We start from the raw sequence: 16,092 nt of genomic DNA on the forward strand, positions 1-16,092 counted from the left end.
TTTATAAATTCACATTTGTAATAGCAAAGAACCTGAATTATGTAGGTAATCTCTATTATGTGGTTGATTTATACTAACCAGTATCTGTCTGGACTCTAATCAATTACCATCATATGAAGACCACAGTTGTAGTACTCAAGAATCAGAATGCATTTTAAACAGAAGTTTAAATAAAGCCACAGGAATACCTTTAGCATATCAGCTGCTTCTTTCCTACGCTGTGCCATGTCCTCAGATTCGGTCAGAAGGTCATCCAATAAGGATGATTTATACAGCTGCCCTACTAGCTCACTCTGAAGAGTATCTTTCACATGATTAACCAAAAAATGCATTACTGCCTTTGGCACGCTGCAAAACGAAACAAGATGACCCATTTGATTTAGAATAAAAAAAATTTTTAAATGCATGAATTTTCAAAACAGATCAAAATCATCGAGCAATCTGATTCACATCATGTATTACTAACCTGTCTTGAATATTCTTTCTGACAATAAGGAAGTAAGATTTGATGAGTCGTTCAATAACTTCACAATCTCGCTGCTCGCGGGCAGAAAGTTTGCGTGCAACAGGAACCGGCTAAATGGGATGAGGGGGGAAAAATACTACTTCTGTGTCATTTTGAAATGGCAATGTTTGGCATTCAAAATCTATTGAGTTTTTGAGGCTTTTAGTTCTTTTTGTCTTTTATAGTGTTTTCCTCGTAATTATCTTTTTAGTCCTCAACCAAATTCTCATGGCTTACCACATCCAGCAGGTTCACCGCATGGCCTTTTTGGGGACTAGCTGGCATAATTGGTATCGGTTTTGATTTTTCTTCAGCTAATAACTCTTCAGCTTTTGAAGTTTTCAGCATTCCTCTCCAGTTGCCTGTTGTTGGTTCTTGAACAGCATCTCCAACCCCACCACTTCCAGATAAAACCTAAAATAAAAAAAATTTAAAAACGCATACACCATATGCTCCAAAATCTCTACCAACCATATTAGTTCTAACCATAACTAAACAAAGTTCATTTTCTTTGACAGCAATCAAGGCGAACACACATCCAGTATCCAGCTGGAGGTATAACAGGTCAGAAAGATGGGATGGCATGTATGACCTTTTTTTCCCCCAAACCCTCTTACACTAGATTGTAGAAAAAAAGTATAAGATGCCCTTAAAAACAAGACTGCTTATTAAAAGCACAAGGAAAAACAGAACTACCACTCAGCTTAATTTCTGCAACGTAACCTAAACACTGTTGAACTATGATTTCTGCAAAAGTTTTAAATATAGTCAAAATATCATAAGTTAAAAGTAGAGACTTTTTTAATGAAACAAGAATATACCCATGATTCTTAGTGGCTTTAAGCTGCCTAAAATGTGGCACACATAGTAGGTTCCCTTAATTTCTATGTCCTTGAGAAAGGATCTGCTGAAAGAAATCTAGTGCTATCATTAATCACAACTGTTTTTCACCTTTATTTCTCAAAGAGAAATGACTAGGAAAATGAAAAAAATAGTAATTCATCAAAATTTAAGAGATCAAATGCTCTTTAAGATCTAAGACTCTAAAATGACAACCAAAATTTATAGGTAGAAATTAAATGGCTTATATAAACAATAGAAAATTGAGTGTTATGGCAACTGTTTAAAAAGTCAGTTTTGGGTATTATTCTGACCCAAATTTACCTATTAAGATGAGCTTTATCTAAATATAGGCAGTATATTTACACATTAATTTTAAAATGTCTATTAAACTATACATGAATGGTATAACAAAATCTTAAGTAAGCAAATTCAGGGTGATGCCATGAGTGAAATAACAAGCAGTGACTTATATGTTAGATTGTTCTCTTAAGGTCTGAGCACAGTGGGTTTTATTTGAAGTTCAGAACCTTAAATCTGGACAATAAAGAAAGGAGCCAAGTGGCAGAATAACCAGATGAATGGTTCTGAAATTTACAGTTTAATAATTTCCCCTTAAAAAGGTTATCAAGAATTAACAAGTCTCAAAAACTCTCGAAGTCCCCATTTGTATTAATGTGCTTAAGCTGTTGAGGCTTATCTTAAGCTACATATATAGGGTGACAAGTGCAAACTGAATAGAAGCATAAGAAGGAAGCATGAGAGGATTGCCCATTAGTACTGGACAGATCTCAGAAATATCCAAAAACACAATTTCCATCTCTGGAATCTTAATTCCTAACCAGAATATTAAATTCAAAACTATTCTCAAGGTAACAGAAAACAGTGGGAAAGCCTATTATTATTATATAAAACTAGAATTGATGCCATCTTAAAGGGGTTAGTTAGATAAAAGCAACATGAAAGACATAACACAGACAAGTTAGATGCCACTGTACAGACAGGTTCTTCACTGGTTTTGAAACAGTGTTTCAGTGAGAATCAACATTGCCATTCTGAAGCAAGACTCACATTTTTAGTTTCTCTTCTGCTGTCCTGAATTAACTGTTAAAAGATATGTTAAAACATGCAGTTTAACAAGCAAAATTTCATTATCAATGGCTTGAAAGTCAAAGCAGAAAATTTCTTCTAACTTCTTTCTCTATGCATTTTCTATATTGCAAGCAAAAGCATTTTATAAATATACATTGTTATATGTAGCCCATATTAATATTCTGTTTTTCAGTGTACTGTTTCCAGATGAATATGTGGAACCAAACAACTAGGCATGCAGGCTTAGACTAAGAATCAGAACAGACCTTGCCATCAGCCTCAGCAGAAGCAGCAGGGGAGGGCTCCTGGGAGGCAGGTGCCAAAGCACTTGGAACTTTAGAAGACTAAAGGCAAAAAAATGCAGGGAAAAATCAAGGATGCCAAAACGCATTCAGAAACATTCTGTAAATGTGAATCCCGTCTGATCAAAATAATAAACATGAAAAACAAAAGTAATCATGGGACATAAAATTAATGTTTATTCTGCCTTATTTCTTGTACTAATGTCACCTTTGTTAAAGGCTTTTTTTCAGATGCATACCTAAGGAAAGTCCAAATCTAAAAATTTCATTTTTTCTGGTAAAGAATTCGAGTTTTTAAACATGCAGCTATTGCAGGTATTAACCTGTTATGTGATATTGTTGTCTCCCTCTCCAAAAAGCCTTCCTATTACAATGAAGTCATTAGTCATTTCAACTAATTTTACAAAGTTGATGAAGTCTATGTGAATTAAAAAAAAAAAAAAAAGCTAGACACTTAAAATCCACCTTAATGATTTAAAATGTTTAATCTTAAAATTTTATTTTTCAATCACAGTTTACACTCAGTATTATCTTGTAATACAATAGTTTCAGGTGTGCAGCATTGTAAAGTATGAGTTCCCCAATATTTCCAGTACCCACCCAGCACCATACAGTTATTACAATATTATTAGCTAAATACCTACGCTGTACTTTACATTCCCATAACTATTTGTGACTACAGATCTGTGCCTCTCAGTCCCTCACCTTTTCACCCAACTCCACAACACCATCCCCTCAGGCAACCATCAACCAGTTCTCTGTAAAAATACCATTCTCTTTAAATTGTTCAAAGCCTTTTTAAACTTGTATACATATACTCAAAGAATGAAAAAGCCAATGGAATATTAAAGGGAGAAAAAAAATCACTCCAAGGAGTAGGACTAAGCTTTAAAAATTGTTTTTACCTTATCTCGCGATACAGTTGAAGGCAATTCTCTTGCTAGCCTGTTTCTCCTTTGTTCCTATAAAACACAAACAAACAAAACAAAAAGTGATTACCAGAGTACTGAGATACAAGCCAACTAAAAAATGGTCAGCTTAACTGAAAAGTGTGGAATAACTTACAGTATATCCTCTCACTGTTGGAACTCATGCCATAATTACATTTTAAAACAAATCATTTAACCCAATATTTTTTTTATTTTTTATTTATTTTTTCCTACCCCAACACCTGAGGGACACAATACAATTATCAGTAACAGCAGCTCCTCTATACCAGGGATTCTAAAATGAGGGGCCGTGGATTGAATCTCATAAAATATAACATTTGTGTTATTTGCCTACAACTCCCACACACAAAACCGTATGTTTTAGAAGTATCTGTGGTGAAGGTTTTACTTTAAGAATGGTTCATTTTCTTTACCCTAACCCAGTGGTCGGCAAATTCACTAGTCAACAGAGCTAAATATCAACATTACAACAATTGAAATTTTCTTTTGAGAGCCAAATTTTTACTTAAACTTCTTCTAACGCCACTTCTTCAAAATAGACACGCCCAGGCCATAGTATTTTGTGGAAGAGCCACACTCAAGGGGCCACAGAGCTAGCTGCATGTGGCTTGCGAGCCGCAGTTTGCCGACCACTGCACCCTTCTCCAAAATATAAATGTAGTGTTGAAAACTGTCCTGGTAACCTGGCTGATTTAACAGATTAACTGCCCACTCTTTGCTAATATCAAAGTAATTCCAGAACAAGTAGCTAAATAAACTCTGTTACATTCAAATCAATAGGTACTGAATAAACACCTATATGTCAAGCACCATGATAGGTGCAAGACTATGAAAATATATAAGGATGTGGGTATTAATGACTCTCACAGGCAGCAACAAATATAACAGGAAAGCATTAGTTAAAATTGTTGCTAAATAGAAAGCATTTCATGAATACTCTCAAACTTGCAAAAAAATTTAAAGTTATTAAAGCTTCACAATGATGTTTTATGGCTAATAAAATTTTCTGACTGAAATTTAACCATTTCCTTTTTTTTCCCCCATGTGGGGTGATTAAGTTAACACGTTAAAATGGACATTTTGAAGAGGGACACAAAGCAAAAGGCATGGAAATCCAATGACCAGAAATTCTCACCCTAGTCTGTTACCAAGAAGTTAAGACCTTTGCTGGCCTATAGCCCAACAGCCATGGCTTCCTTGCTTTTTTAATAACTGCACAGGTCACCAACGATCTACTCTCATGGAGAGTATAGTCATATTAATTCTTCGGTGCAAAGTCATTAAAACCAGATATACACTCACTTGTAAAAAAATACTGATCAGAATGAAATCATATAATAAATGACCTTATCTGAATTACAAAAACTTCCAGACACAATTTTACATGAAGTTTCAATGCTACAATAAATCCTTAGCCTAACATAGTGTCTACATGCTAATTTTAACATAACTATTAGCTAGTTTTCTTTCCCAGTGTTTAACTTAAAGGCCTAACTCATGTGCACATTAGAGTTTTTCTGACAACAGGAGTCACGTCAGCTCAGTGGCTAACAGCTCCCTGTACCTGTTAAAGAGGAGTTGCTTGTTTCCTCCAACAGCGCCCAGCAAAGTAGGCACTAAAGCAACCGCTGTTACATCTGTGGCTCTCAGGCTCCTCATCTGTTAGTTAACCAAAGGGTTGAAGTCATAACCCAGGCTCACCCCCCATTTCCCAAATTCCACATTTATTAAATTCTTTTCATCCATATACATAGAGGACATTTGTTTCAGAAGGGAACTGTGAGGTCCTCCTGTATTAGGATAGCAGAAAAATTTACTGTTCTTGGGTAAAAGTGGCAGAGAAAAATAGCATCCAATCTGTTGCCCATTTGATGTTAGGTTATCCACCAGCCTTGGCTCCATCTGAGGTCTTAGGTAATTGCTACATTAACCTCAAATGGAAAAAAAGATCCATGAAATGCAGCCATCCCAGTGAAAAGAGTGCTCTGCTTTTCCAAATCTACTAAAATGTAGTAAATCTTGGAATGTTTTTTTTACAGCTTTCAGAGCCAAATGATAGCAATTTTAAACATTCACTTTGTTTCACGCACTTCAACCTGAATAAACTGCAACAACAGTTAACGAAGTGGAGCCAGGCAGTTCTTCAACACTAAATCAATGAAACTCAGATTCTCGGAGTTACAGTTTCATAAGCAGAAAATGAGAATAATGCCTCCAGGTGGCTTTGATAATTAAATTAAGGATATAATACCCTTGGTATACTGTTTAGCATATAACAGACAATAATATGGTACAGGTATATTTTATAGTTACCCCATGCTCGATATATTTGATATAACTGAGTTAAGATTTTCCCCCCTCAAAAATGATCATTTGAATTGTATTTACCTCTATATTATTGTTCATTAGCCCACAAGCATCAGCAAAATCTGGATGTTTTGTGTTGATATAAGCCAATTCAATTGCCACTAAGTTATGGACCTAGAAAAAAATAAAATTAGGCTATATACAAAAATATGCAAACTTATTTTTAAAAACTACATATATACAATTTATTAAACAGATAATTCTAAAAAAAATTATAGGAAACTGATGCCTAAATAAGTATCTGAGAATTATACCCAAACTGGTAAATCTTATGCCAAATAATAATTTGCTCTATCTTTTGAATTATTTCTATTTCAGCATCTGAGATTACATTTCTGGAGGGGGGGGGGGGATTTGAGAAGTATTTTGTTAGGGGAAAATGTAGTGAGAAGTATTTTGTTAGGGGAAAACGTTATCTACCTTATGCAAATCTGTTCCAAAACTTAATGAAGTGTGGTATTAAAACCTCAGATTGTTCACTATTCCAAGTCAAAGCTTTAGGTCAGGTTCATCATTAAGAAAACATTTCATAACCAGATATAAAGAGAAGAACTTCATGGTGAAGAATACATTTAAAGACCTGAGGTAATGATGAATTAATCTTAATTGTGAAACACCTAATTTAAATATTATAAATTACATGGGGTTCAAAATTCTAGTGGGACAATCAAAAAGAAAGGTTGAAGATAATTTAACCTCAGTACTGCAGAGAGATTAAAGTAACTCATTCTGCACGGTCCTGACAAATGTCAGGTATCAGAACAGCACTAAAAGGTCAGGAACCCGGTGAAAGGGATCTATTCAAATGAAATTCCAATGATTCTGTGACATGAGTGGGTAGTTTGAGATCACCTGGGGTCATGCTTGCTCGGAGAAAATTAGCAACACTAACGTTTTCTATCTCCAAGGATGCTTTTGTCCTCAGTGAACCTCCTTCAGGGCTTGCCATCCTCAGCCAAGAGGACCCTAATGCACTTTTAGTAATCAGAAAAGAAAACAAAAAACAAACCCAGTCCAAGGGCAATTTCACATTGTTGTTGTTTGTTTTTCATTCGTTTTTCTATGAATTTCAGAATTTTCATTTTAAACGATAAGCAGCAACACACAAAACTGAAGCAAGCAACCATGAAATTTATAAAGTGTTAGGTCATCAAACAAGCACACTGTATTAGTGGACAAATCAGTTAAAATAAGAGCTTGCTATAAAAGCTCAGATAAAACTAACTTTCTATTAGATCAGTGTTCAACATAACAACAAAGCTATTCAGAAACCTCAATAATTCACTTGTCATGAAAACCTGTGGCTGCAGACTAACGATTAAAATATGAAGAAAAATACACTTTGTATCAGAATTATTGAAATTTCCTTTGAAATAAGACTGAAATCCACTTTATTTGCCCCTTCACAATACACTGGGAAACATTACGCCTAATCTCTAATCATAATGCTATATACAAACACATTTTTATTAACAGTAACTACAGTGATGGTTTGTGAAATAATAGCTCACCATTTCGTTTGTGACTGGCAACCGTTTACGAAGAAGACAAGTCACTACTTCAACTATGGCATCATGAAGTTTAGGAAACCGCAACAGCTCCTATGGATGGTAGAAGGAAAAATGTAACTATCTCTTTTGTTTAAAGGGAAATAAAATAACCACTGAAATAGTGAGTTAGATTTGGAAGCTACATTTAAATATACGATTTCAAACCACTTTTAGAGACGGGAACTGCATATTTTAACTTATAGCCCATCTTATTTATACATTTCCTTCCACCCTGAAACCGCTCGCATGTCTTTTACTGCTGACCCTGCCCGCTCCATTTCCCGTCACCTGGGTGCTGTAGTTGCTGCAGTGCTGAATGATCCTCTGCATTTCCTCATGAACCAGCTCCACACAGCGGAGGCTCGGCTCTTCCAGGCGTTTGATCTGCCGCTTGACCAGTAACTCAAATGAAACTTCAGGCACAAACAAAGCTGGACGAGGACCCTAAAAAAATTAAACTTCAAGCTCTTATCGCTACATATCATTTTAGTTCTTCCCAAAGGTTAAAATGAATCACATTTTGTTATTTTTCATGTAATTACATCTAAAAGAGCATAATAAGCTGTACAATATGGTTAAAAAAAAAGTTTAACCTTATTTCAAAAAATTCTGAGTTAAACATACTCACAGTAGCATTTCTAATAGCAGTCAATATGTCAATAGTGTTAAGGCCACCTAGTGGGTCAACAGATTCTAAAGTTCTCCCAAAAGTCTCATGGAAAATGTAACAGATTCTAGCACCACCGCATCTGAAAGGCAATGACAATGAACTCTATGGTTTCTAGTATTACTAAAAGGGAAAGAAGCTGCAAGTTAGAAGTCTTTCTATAAACTTTAAGCTTGACTCATCTTTTGAGAAAATCTCAGAGAAACAATTACATTTAGACCATTGTTATTTCCATGTGTCCTCAATTCCATTGTGAACCAGTCTCTATGGATTTTTTATGGTAAAGTAGTCATTTCATGAAAGGCATTCTCACACACACACACACACACACACACACACACACACACACGCTGTTCTGTCAGGAAACACGAGTTCTGATAACTATTAGACATCTTTTCTCTGCCCTAGTTTTCTTCAACTAGATTATGAGCACTCTTTAAGGATAAGAAACAGTATATTACTTAATTCTGTTTATTCACACTCCAGAGTAGAGTTCGGCAAACTTTTTCTATAAAGTACCAGATAATAAATATTTTGGCTTTTCAGGCCATAATTGTCACACCTACTCAACTCTGCTACTGAGCACAAAAGCAGCTATAGAAAATATGTAAACATAAGCAGCTGTGTTCCAATAAAACTTAGGCACACTAAAATTTCAATTTCCCTTGTTTAAAATTTGTTTCCAACCATTTAAAAACTCAGAAATCATTTTGAACCACTGGGCTATAGTTCAGCGGTCGCCAACCTTTCGGACCTCACAGACCACCAGTTGGCGACCTCTGCTATAGTTTACCTACACCTGCTTTAAACAAATTAAATCCTGGGCCTATGTACTAGGCATGTTGTGTTTTTTTTTGTTTTTGTTTTTATATATTTTCTTTATTGATTTTTTTACAGAGAGGAAGGGAGAGGGATAGAGAGCTAGAAACATCGATGAGAGAGAAACATCGAACAGCTGCCTCCTGCACACCCCCTACTGGGGATGTGCCCGCAACCGATGTACATGCCCTTGACTGGAATCGAACCTATGAGCTTTCAGTCTGCAGACCGACGCTCTAACCCTGAGCCAAACCGGTTTTGGCATGTTGTGTTTCTTATTTAATGACTAGAACCCCTGCTATTCTCTTTTTTGTTTTTTTTCAAGTCCAGTTAAATTCTGCAGATGTCTTTATGTCTCCCCAAATCACCACTTTCTATTTTCACCATCGCTGTTCACTATTTCCTTACAGTCGTCCACACAAAAGCCTGACATGCTAAATAAAATAAGCCAGACACAGAAGGACAAACGTTATATGATTCCCCTGATATGAAAGATCAAGAATAGGCAGATTTAAAGAGGCAAAGTAAGTTAGAGGTTATCAGGAGCTGGGGGAGAGAGGAGCAAGGATATATTACTTAAATGGATAACAGTGTTTCTGTTGGGGAGGTGAAACATTTTGGAAATACTTTTTGATGGCTGCATATTATTTTGAATGTAACTAATGGCACTGAAAATGGTTAAAATTATCAGTAATTGGTCTTTCTGCTTCCAATCTTTCCCTCTCCACATAATTTTCATAATGACCAAAAATATCCTTCTAAAACAGCCCTCTGACTAAAAATTCTTTCCACATCATTATTCTTAGGTACCTGTCAAGTCTTACCTACTGTTATGTCCCATCACTGTACATGCCATTCTCCAAATATATCCTGGATTTTTCTTTACTGTTCCAAAGCCTAAAGCACCCTTCTACCTACTGCCTTCCCAAATTCTATTCAGAGCACCACCCAAATGCATTCTTAAGGAGGGAGCTCTCTCAATCCCTGAAAGAAATGTAAATGGTCTCTCTCCAGTGTTCTAAAGACTTGATTAGGTGATTACAAAGGTATTTTCTTTATTAACTACTTATAAAACTCCATGTATATTATATGTATTTTTGGGTATGTATTCTATTTAATAAGTATATAAATAAAAATAATTGTTAGACTCCTATTTGTCATCTAATCAAGTCTCATATTATCTTGACATGCCTTACTCACAAAACTCTTTAAAAGGCTCATTTTAATAATCTTTATTTCCCTCCATATGGCATATATATACTAACTATTCAATAATTAGTTTGTTAAATACTCTATTGAATTAAATCACAATAAAAGGCCAGTGGCATCACACAAAATCACATAGAAGCAGACAAACGCGCACGCACACACACACGAACAGATGTATAATTGGTGAATTTCAATATGATCTATGGTTTGTACCAAAGCCCATTTTCATTTTGTTATGTGCTACAGTTATGCAAGATGGCAACACTGGGGGAGATAGGGTGAAGAATGAATAGGACCTCCCTATATATTCACTTACAACTTCCCCGAAGGCTATAATTATTTCAAAACTAGTTTTTTTTAAAGAGTTTATAGAAATGGAGATTCTAATATACTGCTAATAGTAAAACAATAAATCGATTAATAGTATAGCAATAATAAGAGACTCTGAGGATGTCATACCCTTTGATCTACTTCTAGGAATTTATCCTAAGGTTACACTTGGATACTTGCCCCAAAGACAGTCAGTCACAACATTGTTTATATTTGTATGTAACTGAAAACTATCAATGGTATGGTTCAACAAATGATAGGTATTTTAAAAATAACAAACTGTATAAATCCTAAAATAGATCATACAAATGTATAATAATGACATGTTGATTTAAAGAAACTCCAAAATAGCATATATAGCATCTTATTTTTAAAGATATTTATATAATACAATCATGTTTATGTTTTACAGATGCATAGAGAAATGTCTAGGTTAATGCCAAAATCAGCAGAGATTGTGGATGGTGGGATTAAGAGTAATTTTGACTTTATGCTTTTTTCATATCTACATTTTCTTATTTTTTCATGAACAGTTATGCAGTTATGCATATCAAAGAAACAAGTATTTTAGCCGAAACCGGTTTGGCTCAGCGGTAGAGCGTCGGTCTGCGGACTGAAAGGTCCCAGGTTCGATTCCGGCCAAGAGCATGTACGTTGGTTGCGGGCACATCTCCGGTAGGGGGTGTGCAAGAGGCAGCTTGTCGATGTTTCTCTCTCATCGACGTTTCTAGCTCTCTATCTCTCTCCCTTCCTCTCTGTAAAAAATCAATAAAATATATTTTTAAATAAATAAATAAATAATAAATCCTGATTCTTTAAAAAAAGAAACAAGTATTTTAAAAGGTAAATTATTAAATATTCTTAAGTGTGTCTTATAAAAAACAAATTTTTACTGCTTTATGTACATAATTTATAAAGAATTTTAACACACACATCAGAAAGAATCCTATCATTTCTACAAATTGATATTCCTATTTTACAGGTAATAAATCATAGTCAAATAATCTCATAGTACCTTGTTACTGTAACAGAAGATAAAGCAGCCTATCAATCCAACAGCCAAATTGATAGAGAAATTTCTTACTTACAGCTCTGAAGTTTCGATATATTTTGCAGTTCCTTCAATAGTATTACAATATTCCGTGGCAAATTTGGTAATAAGCTGGAGTAAAGTAGCACTTTTATCATCTACAGGTTCACCATAGCTATTTAGAAGAGACTGATACTGAGCAGCTAAAACATTTATTCTTGTCTTCAACTCTGGTAAGCAATCTCTGATGTGATGCATTAGTAACCTAATGAATGGTTAAAAAGGAAGGATGTTAAAGCAAAACTGTATTTTGAAGACCCATGCAGGTCAAATTTTATAAATGCAAATAATGGAGACCTGTCTGGTATGGCTCAGTTGTCTGAAGCATCATCCTGTACACCAAATGGTAACAGGTTTGATTCCCAGTCAGGACACGTAGTCAGGTTGCGGGTTTAATCCCAGACTGGGGCACATAAGGGAGGCAACCATTGATATTTCTCTCTTACATCAATGTTGCTCTCTCTCAAAATCAATAAACATATCCCCTTCAAGTGAGGATTTTAAGAATTAAAAAATATTTTTAAATGCAAATAATGGGGAAACCTATCAATTTGTCTTGTCAGGAAATGATGCAATCTTAGACTACTATTTAGAAAGGTGTTCCAATCCCTCTACCCTCTGAGGGCATTCAGAATTTAAGGTATATAGCTTAAGTTATTTTTACTGAATAGGACTAAAAGATATGCTAAAGAATAGGTTATATGAAAATTATACATTTTAATTCAATTCTTGAAGTCAAAAGTGGAATTGAAGTCATCAGCTATCTAGTTCTATCACCAAAAGTAAATTGTCAAGAATTTCATAATTCAGACACTTCAAAAGTCACATTAGCATTCCTAGACTATATGATTTAATGCCAACCACCCCAATAAAAAGACATCTACATTACAAGAACCTATTGTACAAGAAACAGAAAGTTAAGTTGTACATGCAAGAACATTATGAAAATATAGGAAACTGAAAATGAAAGGTCTCAGACACCTAGAGGCAAATGAAAAACATCTCATTTTCCAAGAGGTAAAAAACATTACCTGTTTAAAGTCCTCGCAAGATATTTTGTTCCATTTCTGTTCGCCAGAGATGGATATTTCTTTTGAAGGAAAGCATATTCATCACGGATTGAATCGGTCACACTCTTCTTATTGTTAATATCTAGTTGACTCCTAAGGTTGAAAAATAATAAAACTATTTAGATGAAGTCAACTGTGGTCTTCTATGTACCTTGGAAGGTAAAGATTATGATATAGCAGCACCAGGCATTGTTCATAATGCCTGACATGGATTGTTTAATTCTCACAATAATTCTGTGTGGTATTATCCACAAAGGAACTGAAGCTCAGGAAGATTAACCAACTTACCAAGTTAAAGGGAAAAACAGGTGAAAAAATGTGTGTCTTAATCAACTGTATATTTTACTCATTAGGCAACTAATTTCTATGAAAAAATAATTAACTTGAACAGCAGTCACCTACAAATACAACAGTGTGATACCACCTGCACAGTGTGAAACCCTGAAAAGAGAAATTGTTGAGAATTAAAAAAGAAAGTTGGAGTAGGGGTGAGGTGGTACATATGAACAGAAGCAGACTGTAAAGGATCTTAGTTATCACTTAACTGAAAATATTTTAATTTTAAAAGGTCTGAGACCCAAAAATGTTAGGTGTCATTTAAACCCATGTTATATCTACTCTGTGGACAATATAATTTCAGTGCTTTGAGCTAAGAGGGATCTTCACTTGAATCTGGCTCTGCTTTCACTGCCATGTGGCTTTGGTATTGAGTTCTCTGATTATAAAATAGACATCAACTCCTACCACAGGATGTTGTAAGGAAAGGTTCAAAGCGATAGCATTTGCAAATTAATCACAGTTGAGTATCTAAAATATAATTAGACACCCTTTCCACAGTTTTTAATACCAGCAATTTGTGATTAGGATACATTTAATAAAATTTGTCACATCATGGCAATTACATAGAATCACTACTGCTAGGGGTCAAACCAATATATTAAAATGCTACCACCTTAAAAATTCCTTCTGGATCAGGTACACATTATATAATACTTTTTTGCCTCTTATCCAATGCCTCTCTTCATACATAACAGGCTGGAGTATTTCAAGCCTAGCTATTAAATTTCCTTCCATTTTGTGGCACTACTTAGTTTGAAACCTTTTGTCTGCAGAAGGCTTTCATGAATTTCTTTTCTCCCTTTAAAGCAATGCATTCTTTAGCCGAAACCGGTTTGTCTCAGTGGATAGAGTGTCGGTCTGGGGACTGAAAGGTCCCAGGTTCGATTCCGGTCAAGGGCATGTACCTTGGTTGTGGGCACATCCCCGGTAGGGGGTGTGCAGGAGGCAGCTGTTCGATGTTTCTCTCTCATCGATGTTTCTAGCTCTCTATCCCTCTCCCTTCCTCTCTATGGAAAAATCAATAAAATATATTAAAGCAATTCTTTAGCAAAAACAAGATTACAGTTAAACAAGATTATAGTTTTTTGAAAAATAGGGGCACTGTCACATGTCAGGCTGATTTTAAAAATTCAGATTTGCTCTGAGATGAGGATGCTGCAATTCTTATCCCATGCTTGATTGCTAACCTGTTAACTACTCCAATTATTCCAAGTTTGACTGGTATAACCCTTCCCATTAATACATCCATGGCATCAGTACCCGCATCCATGAGATCAAGTTTAGTGATTACTGCCAGAGTTCTGCGACCTGGTAAATGCAAAAAAGAAAGAAAAGAAAAAGACCCATTAAATAAAGCTTTTAAGAATTAATCAAGAAAATGACCATCTATAATCCCACTGAACATTACCTCTTGTCATCATTTTGATGATGCTTTTCTAATCTTTGCTTACAAATTCTTTTAAATCTAATTTTAATCATGTCTAATTTTTTAAATTTCACATAAAAATATTTCGGTCTCAGGATTAACTTTTTAATAAGTATTTTAATATTCGTTTAAAATTCACACATTGCTGGTGTACAGTTCTATGAGTTTGTTTTGTTTTTAATCTTCACCTGAGGATATTTTCCCTTGATTTTTAGAAAGAGTGAAAGAGATGGAAAGATCTATGTGAGAGGCAACAATTGGTTGCCTCCTGCACACTCCCTGAACAGGACCCAGGCCAGGGAGGAGCCTGCAACCCAACCAAGGTTGGTGCCCTTGACAGGAATCGAACCCGGGATCCTTTGGTCCACAGGCTGATGCTCTATCCTAATTAGCCAAACCAATTAGGGCCAATTCTCTGAGTTTTGACAAATGCAAAGAGTTACATCACTGCCATCTCAAAAGATAAACAGTTTCAGCACCCCCAAATTTTCCTTGTACTACCCAATCAAATCCATTTTTCATCCTAGTTTTTGCCTTTTCCAGAATGTCATATAAATGGAATCATATACATAACCTTTTGAATCTGGTTCTTTTCACTTGGCGTAATGCATCTGAGAGTCATCCACGGTGTTGGACATATCAATTGTTCATCACCTTTTATTGATGAATGTACTATATAGATATACTATACTATGGTTTGATTATTCTTTCTTCATTTGAGAAACATCTGAGTTGTTTCCAGTTTTAGAAAATTACAAAGTTCCTATAAATATTTGCAAACAGGTTTTTTATATGAATGTGAGTTTTCATTAAACATGGGTAATTACCTAAAAGTGGAACTGCAGATTTCATTTTTTATATTTATGACTCAAGTTCTGTTTAAATTAGAATTAATGCATATAAACAGTTTACTATAAATAAAACTTAAATCTCTTGGGATAGTCTTATCTTTTAATCTGAACTGAATATTAATTACTCATATAAGTAAATAAGTTTCTTAAAAACATGAAATGAAAAAAAATCTAATAACCCTGTTTATGGGAATTTTAATTGATAGTCTTAGCACTAACATTTCTTATCCAATTTTTATTTGAAATTCTTCAGAGAAGGAAAAAAGGAAACATAGCAGAGCCCACTGATCCTCCAAAAACTCAAGTAAAAAAGTCTCTTTTATGAAGCAAACCATGTACAGTATTTATTAGCAGTAATATTAGGTCTAGTAATAATTAATGTCGTTTTCTAATACTTTTTTAAATCGAATTTATTTAAACAATACAACAAAATTTAATCAACAATATAGTTGCTGTTGTTTTCTACTACTTGTGCCCAACGCTCAGGAAGCATTTTAATCCCTCTGTTGTAAAATTCTTGTGATTTTGATGCAAAAAATTCAGTCAATGCATTTTTGAGGCATTCTTCATTATTAAATTTTCTTCCAAGAAGAAAGTTTTGCAAAGAACGAAACAAATGGTAATCGGAAGGGGCAATATCAGGAGAATATGCAGGTTGAGGGAGAACCTCCCATTCCAACTGGCG

The 16,092-nt window shown here is 34.8% G+C and overlaps 1 protein-coding gene across 8 annotated transcripts in view; it reads right to left on the reverse strand.

Annotated features, from left to right (window-relative positions):
- DNM1L (dynamin 1 like) overlaps positions 1–16,092 on the reverse strand; it is a 46,630-nt gene that overhangs the window by 1,685 nt on the left and 28,853 nt on the right. For 2 of the 8 annotated variants that reach the window (XM_084877867.1, XM_084877869.1), the window contains 13 exons: positions 14,318–14,438; positions 12,753–12,884; positions 11,720–11,926; positions 8,235–8,355; positions 7,895–8,050; positions 7,568–7,657; positions 6,078–6,170; positions 3,645–3,701; positions 2,704–2,781; positions 2,417–2,449; positions 743–919; positions 467–576; positions 189–348 (listed from right to left, as the gene is read on the reverse strand). In XM_084877867.1, coding sequence (XP_084733993.1) covers positions 189–348; positions 467–576; positions 743–919; positions 2,417–2,449; positions 2,704–2,781; positions 3,645–3,701; positions 6,078–6,170; positions 7,568–7,657; positions 7,895–8,050; positions 8,235–8,355; positions 11,720–11,926; positions 12,753–12,884; positions 14,318–14,438 — 1,535 coding nt within the window. The remainder of the gene's footprint in view (positions 1–188; positions 349–466; positions 577–742; positions 920–2,416; positions 2,450–2,703; positions 2,782–3,644; positions 3,702–6,077; positions 6,171–7,567; positions 7,658–7,894; positions 8,051–8,234; positions 8,356–11,719; positions 11,927–12,752; positions 12,885–14,317; positions 14,439–16,092) is intronic. The other 6 variants (XM_084877868.1, XM_084877870.1, XM_084877871.1 and 3 more) reach the window with 3 other exon arrangements.

This window comes from Pipistrellus hanaki (assembly GCF_964339955.1).
Source record: "Pipistrellus hanaki genome assembly, chromosome: 3".
NCBI lineage: Eukaryota > Metazoa > Chordata > Mammalia > Chiroptera > Vespertilionidae > Pipistrellus > Pipistrellus hanaki.